At 42.9% G+C, this 9,966-nt stretch overlaps 1 protein-coding gene across 2 annotated transcripts in view; it reads right to left on the bottom strand.

The window, feature by feature from the left end:
• Window positions 1–1,561: 1,561 nt before the first annotated feature.
• The window catches only part of MYL3 (myosin light chain 3), a 44,426-nt gene continuing 36,021 nt past the window's right edge, over window positions 1,562–9,966 (bottom strand). For both annotated transcript variants that reach the window (XM_073551149.1, XM_073551150.1), the window contains 4 exons: window positions 9,696–9,869; window positions 9,522–9,599; window positions 7,610–7,642; window positions 1,562–1,708 (listed from right to left, as the gene is read on the bottom strand). In XM_073551149.1, the coding sequence (XP_073407250.1) occupies window positions 7,614–7,642; window positions 9,522–9,599; window positions 9,696–9,869 (281 nt within the window). In that variant the 3' untranslated portion in view covers window positions 1,562–1,708; window positions 7,610–7,613. The remainder of the gene's footprint in view (window positions 1,709–7,609; window positions 7,643–9,521; window positions 9,600–9,695; window positions 9,870–9,966) is intronic.

Here is a 9,966-nt window from a genome sequence, read left to right as displayed (position 1 = left end):
CATCTGAATAATCACTGAGCAGAGCGCCAAGAAAATCTGCAGTGCATGTTATTAATGAGGACATTGCAGAATTAGTGGCTGGCAGCCGCTCCAGCACCGCAGGCCCCGGAGCACAGGGTAATATATAGGCAGTGCGCCCTGATAATAATGCTTACACTGTTCCAGTCACATCCTGATGGTATAGGACACAACATCCAGATGAGGTAAAGGAGAAACAAGCAGCAGGACCAGTATGGCCATGTAACAGTATGGCGGTGTAACAGTATGATGGTCTAAAAGTATAGCCGTGTAACAATATGGCGGTGTAACAGAATGGTGGTGTAACAGTATAACTGTGTAATAGTATAGTGGTGTAACAGAATGGTGGTGTAAAAGTATGACTGTGTAATAGTATAGCGGTGTAACAGTTCGGCGGTGTAACGGTATGCCAGTGTAACAGTCTGATAGTATAACAGTATAGCGGTGTAACGATATGACATTGTTACAGTATAGTGGTGTAACAGTATGGCGGTGTAATAGTATAGCGGTGTAACAGAATGACTGTGTAATAGTATAGTGGTGTAACAGTATGGCGGTGTAATGGTATACTAGTGTAACATTATAGCGGTGTAACAATATGACATTGTAATAGTATAGTGGTGTAACAGTATGGCGGTGTAACAGTATGACTGTGTAATAGTATAGCAGTGTAACAGTATGGCGGTGTAACAGTCTGATAGTATAACAGTATAGCGGTGTAACGATATGACATTGTAACAGTATAGTGGTGTAACAGTATGGCGGTGGGAAGATTTCAGAATAAGAGGTTATATCCTTTCTGCAAAATCAATGGTGGAGAACCCAGACCAGAGGCAGAGCCTGGGGCCCTCGGGGTCCCAATGCAACATCTATAACAGGGCTCCCGGCACCCGGGGCTGTGATTTTCGCCACCTCTACGCCTCATATAGCTACGTCGCGGCCTGAACTGAATTCCCCTTTAAGGTTTTTTTTCGAGGCTTCACATCTCTCATAACCGTCCTGCTCCAACCTGGATCTGATCCCCATCATATTTTATATTTTTAAGGAAGACGGAAAACCTTCCATAACCCTGCAAATTACAGATGACGATCCGGAGCTTTATTCATCTGCTGGTAATCTAATCCCACAATGACTAAGTCCGCATGGCAGAGCTCGAAAGGAAAATGGAAATTAAAGGGCAGTCGGGGCCCGTCGCTTCCTCCCTTGTTATTCTTAAAATTTTGGCTTTTTTGGGGGGATCAGGTCCCATGGAACGTCCAACCATGAAAACCTCAAGCACCACAGCTGCAGCTCTAGAGAATACCTGGGTATGACGCCCTCTACAGGTCATAAAAGCAACAGCAAACTATGGGAAAGTTGTTCGACTTTTGCGGGAACCATTGTTATCGTCACCCAGCTTTCCCAGGAACTGGAATAACATCAAAACAATTCACTTCCCAGAAAGAAATGTGAAGGACTTCAGCCGCAGTCGCTGGGGATTCCTACACAGAACCCCGAAATAGCAGGACTGTACCACGATCATGAAAGAAGACAAAGCAGAGCATTATTTATTTTCATGGAATTTATTCACTTTCCATCTCTGGGGGATTTTCATTTCATTTTTCGGGTCTTCTCTCCAGGGAATGATAAGTGAGGGGGGCTCCAGCATTGGTCGAGCAGAGGCTGCTGGTTCCCGGAGACTTGGACATTTCTGCAACAAAGTAACAAATAAGCAACAGAAAAAAAGAAAACAATAAAGAGTAGGGGTGTGTAATAAGGCATCACATGGTAGAATACGGTCAGAATGTGACCCACTAATGAGCCAAAATCACCAGAGACTGAAAAATATGTACAAGACTAATAACATATAAGAAATACAGAAATATATACATCATGGAAACAAATGCGCGCTCCCGTGCTACAGCTAGCGGCAGGAAAGCAACACAAGAAAGGGTTAATGGCACAATCGTTTTTGCACTTTTATTTTTCCTCTTCACCTTCCAGGAGCCATGACATTTTCTTTTTCTGAGATAGCTTGTGTTTTTTATGAGATAAATTGCAGTTTTCTTTCACGTCATTCACATTACCATGGAAAACACTGAAAATTAACAAAAATTCCCAAATGCAGTGAAATGGTGAAAGAAACGCAATTTCATCACAGACATTTTTTATACTTTGTTTTCACTGCGTTCGTTGTGCGCTTACAATGACAGAGCAATGTGATTCTCCGGGTCAGCACAATTACGGCCATACCAAACTTATTACTATTGTTATTATTGTTATTTTGTTATTTTATTTTAGTGGCTTATACACTTTCTAAACTTTGTTAAACAGAAAAAATGGATTTTGTCAGAATTTTCAAAGACCATAATGGGTTTTTTTTCCATTGTTGGAGTGGTGCCAGGACTTGTTTTTTGGGTGTTACTTGTAATATTTTGCAGTGTGAACGACGTTGGATTTTTTTATTGTATTTTTTTTTGGGGGGGGGGGCGATGAGTTGAACCGGAAGTTCTGGCAATTTCCTTTTTTTTTACTTTTATGGCTTTCACCTTTTGGAATAAATAACTGAGGTCAATCGCTTCCTATAACCATCCACAAGCTTCTTACTCCTCTGAGCTGGAATTTTGGACTTTTCTTTTGTAAACTGCTCCAGGTCTCTCATATATGAAGACGTCTTCTCCCAACAGCAATTTTAAGATCTCTTCACAGATGATCAATGGGAATTAGATATGGACTCACTGCTGCCACTGCAGAACTCTGCAACACCTTCTTTCTATCCATTTCTGAGAGCTTCTTGAATTATGTTTGGGGTCATTGTCCTACTGGAAGACCCATGACCTAGGACGAAAACCCAGCTTTCTCACCCTACATTGCCACCCAAAATCCTTTTGTAATCTTCACATTTCATTATGCCTTGTACACAATCAAGGCACCCAATGCCAGAGGAAGGAAAAAAAACCAAAGCATCCATGAACCTCCACCATATTTCACTGTAGGTCCTGTGTTCTTTTCTTTGTAGGCCTCACTCTGTTTTCAGTAAACATTAGAATGATGTGCTTTACCAAAAAGATCTATTTTGGTCTCATCTGTCCACAAGATGCTTTCCCAGAATGATTTTGGCTGACTCACAAACATTTTGCCGAACTGCAGTCTAGCTTTATGTCCCTGTGTCAGCAGTGGGGTCCTCCTGGGTCTCCTGTCATAGCGTTTCATTTCATTCACATGTGGACAGATAGTTTGCAATGACAATAATGCCCTCTGAGCGTGAGTTTCTCTGGAACATGATTGGGGCTTATCCACCATTCGGGATATCCTGTTACAACCTTTCATCAATATTTCTCTGCCATTCACGTCCAGGGAGATTAGCTACAGCGCCATGGGTTGTAAACTTCTTGATTATGTTGCGCACCGTGGACAAAGGAACATCAAGATCTCTAGAGACTCGTAACCTTGACATTGTTGATATTTTTCAACAATTGTGGTTCTCAAGTCCTCAGACCGTTCTCTTCTCCTCTTTCTGTTCTCCATGCTTAGTGAGGCACAGAGAATGCAAAGATTGAGGCAACTTCTCCCCTTTTTATCTGGTTTCAGGTGTGATTTTCATATTGTCCACACCTGTTACTGGCCACAGGTGAGTGTGAACGAGCATCACATCCTTGAAGCAAGGTTGTTTACCCACAATTTTGGAAAGGTGGCAACAATTTTGTCTGACTTATTTTGAGGGTTTGTGTGAAATTATGTCCAATTATCTTTTTTTTTCCTGTTTTTTTATGTTGTTACAATACAGACAAATTAAATTTACATGTCTATAACAAAACATGCAATTTAATAATTTTCTGGGAGAAATTCAGTACTTAATTTTCTGGAACAATTTCAAGGGTGCAAACACTTTCAGCCATGACTGTATGTACTGCAATATTCCAGTATTTGAGTATGTAGTGAAATTAATAATATTTTTGCAGCTCATCAGCCTAGGACATATCATTAGATGACACGTTAGACAGACATGTGATTGGTGTCGGATAGGCACCCCACCGAGACTGTGTAACTCAATTGCCATTGTCAGGGTTTGATACTGGTATCTAAGTGGTTAAACTGCAGACAGAGACAAGTTCCACCTGTACAGAACAGCCAGCACCTGCCCTACGTGGACTCAGCTTCTGAGTTCACTCCATAGAGCCACACTTTCCCTAGGAGATGATTTCTCTTCTTCTAATACACAGAGTTTCATCATCATCTACAATTAACCCTTCCATTTAGCTGGCTATAGCAGGGGCGTCTCGTGTATCTACACTCATCAACATTGAAATTGCAAAACAAAGAAGGAAAAAGGGGGGAATTCTGGGAATCCCAAGATGGAGGCATCACTGATCTATAAATGATGGAAAAATGGAAGCTACATTTTCCAAACCTCTGGATTAGTCAGTCAAGTCTGAGCCTTGTGTAAAAATCCTGACAACTCTGGCCACGGCTGCTGTCACTGGGGTTATTAATGGTCGTCTGAGGAAGGTTCTGCCGCTGATTGTACAAATTATCAGGATCCGCTGTCGGCAGCTCCTGTGTAATCACCGACCAATGATTTCCCCGATGTGCTCAATGGAGACAAGTCCGAAGACATTGCTGGCAGCTCCTGTGTAATCACTGACCCATGAAGTCCCTAATGTGCTCGATGGAGGAAAGTCTGTAGACACTGCTGGCATCTCCTGTGTAATCACCGACCAATGACGTCCCCAATGTGCTCAATGGAGACAAGTGATGAGACACTGCAGCAACAAGAGCAGGTTTAGGCCTGTCCCGTGTGTATCCATCCTGTGATTTCCAAAATTCCATGACTTTTCCTTCTTGGTGTTTCAGTTTCGGTGTTGAAGAGTGAAGTTTTCAGTAATTAGTGTTTCTATTCTTCTTATTATTATTTATTATAGCGCCATTTATTCCTTGACGCGTTACATGTGAGGAGGGGTATACATAGCAAAAAAAGCCCATGAGGGCTCACAGTCTACAAGGGTTGGGTGAGGATACAGTAGGTGAGGGTAGAGCTGGTCATGCAGCGGTTTGGTCGATCGGTGGTTACTGCAGGTTGCAGGCTTGTCGGAAGAGGTCGGTCTTCAGGTTCTTTTTGAAGGTTTCCATGGTAGGTGAGAGTCTGATATGTTGTGGTAGAGAGTTCCAGAGTAGAGGGGATGCGCGGGAGAAATCTTGTATGCGATTGTGGGAAGAGGAGATTAGAGGGGAGTAGAGAAGGAGATCTTGTGAGGATCGGAGGTTTCGTGCAGGAAGGTACCGGGAGACGAGGTCACAGATGTACGGAGGACTCAGGTTGTGGATGGCTTTGTATGTCATGGTTAGGGTTTTGAACTGGAGTCTTTGGGTAATGGGAAGCCAGTGCAGGGATTGACAGGGGGGAGAGGCCAGGGAATAGCGGGGGGACAGGTGGATTAGTCGGGCAGCATAGTTTAGAATAGATTGGAGGGGTGTGAGAGTGTTAGAGGGGAGGCCACAAAGCAGGAGGTTGCAGTAGGCAAGGCGGGAGATGATGAGGGCATGGTCTAGGGTTTTTGCAGATTCTTGGTTGAGGAATGTGCGGATCCAGGAAATATTTTCAGTAGAAGTCAGCAGAATGTGGAGAAGGCTTGGATGTGTTTTTTGAAGGAGAGATCAGAGTCCAGGGTTACCCTGAGGCAGTGAGATTGTGGGACCAGAGAGAGTGAGCACGCACTGACTTTAATGGATAGGTCTGTTGGGGGGGGGGTCACGTGAGATGGGGGAAAGATGATGAATTCTGTTTTGTCCATATTAAGTTTTAGAAATCTAGCGGAGAAGAAGGATGAAATAGCGGACAGACATTGAGGGATTCTGGTTAGTAGGGAGGTGATATCTGGTCCAGAGATGTAGATCTGTGTGTCATCAGCATAGATGTGATACTGAAAGCCGTGAGATTCTATGAGCTGTCCGAGGCCGAAGTTGTAAATGGAGAAGAGCAGGGGCCTAGGACTGAACCTTGCGGGACTCCAACAGATAGGGGGCGCGGTGAGGAGGTGGTGTGTGAGTGGCAGACGCTGAATGTCCGGTCTGTTAGGTATGATGAGATCCAGGATAGGGCCAAGTCTGTGATGCCGAGGGATGAGAGGGTCTGTAGTAATAGGGAATGGTTCACTGTGTCAAAGGCAGAGGACAAGTCCAGGAGGAGGAGGACAGAGTAATATAGAAGGCAGAGGACAGAACTAAGAGGAGGAGGAGGACAGAGTAATATAGAAGAGGATAGGACTAAGAGGGGAAGAGGAGGACAGAGTAATATAGAAGGCAGACGACAGGTCCAGGTGGAGGAGGAGGACAGAATAATATTGAAGGCAGAGGACTGGTCCAGGAAGAGAAGGACAGAATAGTGTTGCTTGGCTTTGGCAGTTAGTAGGTCATTGGTGACTTTAGTCAGGGCAGTTTCAGTGAAATTAAGCTTTCAGAGGCCAGACTGTAAGTAGTCAAAGAGGGAGCAGGAGGAGAGGTGAGAGGACGGTTCAAGATGGGCATGTTATTCCAGTAGCGTGGAGGCATAGGGGAGAAGTGATATGGGGAGATAGCTAGACACAGAGGATGGGTCAAGGCAGAGCTTTCTGAGGATGGGATCTTCTGCTTAAAGAATGAGGCAAAGTCTTCAGCTGAGATGAGTGGAGAGGAAGGAGATGCTGGGGGACGGAGGATATGAGAAATGAGAAGTAAGTTTGTTTTGCTGCAGCGAGTGTGGCCTTGAAAGTAGTAAGGGACTGTTTGAATGAGATGAAGTGCTCGTTGGAGTGGGATGTTTTCCATCTCCGCTCAGCAACTCTGGAAGCCCATCTAAGTTCTTTGGTCAGGCTGGTGTGCCAGGGTTGCCTGCTGATTGTGCGAGCTTTGGTATATGCGAAAGGGGCAACTAATTCCAGAGCTGCAGCTCTCGTGTTGTTATATAAAGTGGCAGCAGCGTCCACATTGTGTAAGGAACTTATGGCTATAAGAGGGAGAAGAGACTGAGAAACTGAGTGTAAATCTAGGTGTTTTGAGATGTCTGCGAGGGTGTGCGAGTTGATGGAGTGGGGATTGTGCACCAGGAGAGGAAAGGGAAGAGAATGTGAGCAAGTTGTGGTCAGAAAGAAGGAGAGGTGAGTTACAGAGGTTAGATAGGGAGCAGAGGGGGGTGAAGATGAAATCCAATGTGTGGCCATCTTTGTGAGTGGCTGCAGAAGACCATTGAGCGAGACCGAAGGAAGAAGTGAGAGAAGCTTAGAGACAGCTGAGTCGGAAGTGTTATTGGAGATGTTGAAGTCACCCATGATGAGAGTGGGGATGTCAGCGGAAAGCAAAGCGGGGCTCGGGCGAATGTGTATAAGGTTAGAAAGGTTACGGAAAGTTGTGATAGAGCGTAGATGGGAGGTAGAAGTGACTGTGGGGATGTGGTGAGGAGGACCAGGATTTGGAGAGATATCAGAGATGGTTTGTTCCTTTATGATCACATTCTGTGTTTGTATCAGCACCGGCCTCCGCTCTTGTTACATTTGTAGTTTCCGCCGAAAACTCGTCCAGAAGGAAACGTATTATAGTCTCTGTGAGAGGTGACACTAATCCTGGAGGTGAACCGTACCTGCTCAGCTGGCCATGATGTGCTTCACGAAGGCTGCGGGCAAGAAATAAGAAGAAACATTAATATACAGATAATGCAGTCCTATGTAACACCACAGATAACACAGTGATAACTCTCTGAGTACAGATAATGTAGTAGATTACACCTGCAGTCCTATTTAACACCACAGATAACTCTCTGAATATGGGTAATGTAGTAGATGTCACTTGCAGTCCTATGTAACACCACAGATAACACAGTGATACTTGTCAGTACAGATAATGTAGACGTCACCTGCAGTCCTATGTAACATCACTGATAACACAGAGTGATGACTCTAGGTACAGGTCATTTATTAGTCCAGCAGTCCTATGTAACAGTACAGCTCAGTGTAGTGGTATAATTCCTTATGTTATATCAGCTTCCAGCCAGTGATGATTATTTTTCCTCTTTTGTCTCCCTGACATCAGACACGGACTCGGCCGGTGGCAGGAATCTCGCTCCTGATGTTTTTGCCAATATTCCTAATGACATTTTCAGAAAATGTCCAAGTTTTACAAACATCAGCATTGTTTCCACTCTCTGCAGAGAAGCGTTTCCTATTTTGTTATTTGCCTATTTTTTAGCAATGAGATTTTTTTTCCTTTGATTAATTGCATTGTTACTTTATATGTTTGGACCAGAATTACGTCCGATGACTGAACACATTCCAGCCTTGAACTTTTTACTTTGGGAATCAAATGTAACTCTGCGGCCAATGCAAATAAATATCTCTGCAGTCATTATGACCTGCAGGGTGAGCGCCACTCTCAACACTATCGGAACCCCCAAAATGCCGGTGATACTTTTAAAACTTATGGTAGAGCAGGAAACCAGTGGTGGTCTAAAGAACTGCAGGGAATGCACAAGACATCGGCATCAAGGTGCAGGTAGAACGATGACATCACCGCCTGATTGATGACATCTGATGAAAAAGACGTGAAAAGTAAATGTCTCCCATCAGAAAGGAAGTCACCATGAGTCACTGTATGTAAGGATACTTTATTCACTTAATAAGTCTGCAGAATTGGTATGTCCCACTGTGTGGTCGCTGTCACGTGGTAATATTGGTCTTGGTTCTTGTATAGTGTATTTTATTCAGCGATAGCTTTCTAATCCGTTGAGGTGACTACAAAATGAGATTAGGGTAAAGTTGTTAACATCTTATATCTGGGTTGGTGGATAATTAAGCTTTTTTTTTACCCCTCCACTCACTCTGTGTGGTGGGTTAAAAAAAATTAGTAAAGGGCCAAAATTCAATGCTTTACAGTATGAAGCTATCCATTTTTTTTTTGGGGGGGTGAGATTTGGACATAAATTTTTTAAATGTATATTGCCCTCTTTTTAAATATATATTGTTAGAAAATAGGAGATATGTTGAACTAATTGTAAATGATATTAACATACTGTATTAAATGTACTGAATGATGATCAGGTAACCGCAATGGGTACGTTCAGTGATGCCAATGTCAACACATGACTGTGCTGATACAGAAAACAGTAAGCAAATAGCACAGTGGTTCCTGAAGTGAAATAACCTTTAAAGAACTATTGTGGTCCACTACCTTCATTATCTACAGTAGATTAAACATATTATCAGATATAATTGTTTGTGAATAAAGAAGATACCGCCATGGGTACGTTCAAAATTACTATGTAAACATTTCTTTGACATAGACATTTGATGCAGTAGGATACTTGTAGGAGTTGCAAAAGATTAGAATCTTTTAATTAAACACTCAATGGTATATAATAATACTGAGTTGCCAAGAGATGAAAATATAGATATCTCTCCCCATTCGGTGTATTCAGTAATCCTGCTTAGCTGATATTACCATAATTTTTGTAGGATTGTTATTTGTTACTCCTATTCCTTGAAATATTCATTAATTACCTTCATAGTTGATGCAACCATTGGCATTTTCCTGCCCAGACATCAGTTTGTCAACTTCTTCTTCTGTCATTCGTTCCCCTAGTCATCAAGGATACATTTGTGAAAATTGGGTCCATTGATTATAATAAGAATAAATGCTTATGAATAAATGCTTATGTAATGTTCGGTAATTACCTAGAGTTGCCAATACATGTCGAATTTCTGCCCCCATGACGGTGCCATTGCCTTCCTTGTCAAAGACTCGGAGACCCTCCACAAAGTCCTCGTAGGTGCCCTTTTCCTTAGACTTGGAGATGTGTTGCAACATTGGCAAAAAGGTGTCAAAATCCATAAGTTTCGTATTAAGTTCTGAGAAAAGCATTGTGAAGGAAAAGGAAAAATGTGACCCCATGGATGAAATGTTACACAGCTATGACAAAGCACAATAATAAAGCAAACATAGGCC

The sequence above is a fragment of the Dendrobates tinctorius genome, unplaced genomic scaffold, assembly GCF_039654945.1.
Source record: "Dendrobates tinctorius isolate UK_male_01 unplaced genomic scaffold, ASM3965494v1 ptg000173l, whole genome shotgun sequence".
In the NCBI taxonomy this organism is placed as follows: domain Eukaryota; kingdom Metazoa; phylum Chordata; class Amphibia; order Anura; family Dendrobatidae; genus Dendrobates; species Dendrobates tinctorius.
This window is presented reverse-complemented; position numbering and strand designations above follow the sequence as displayed.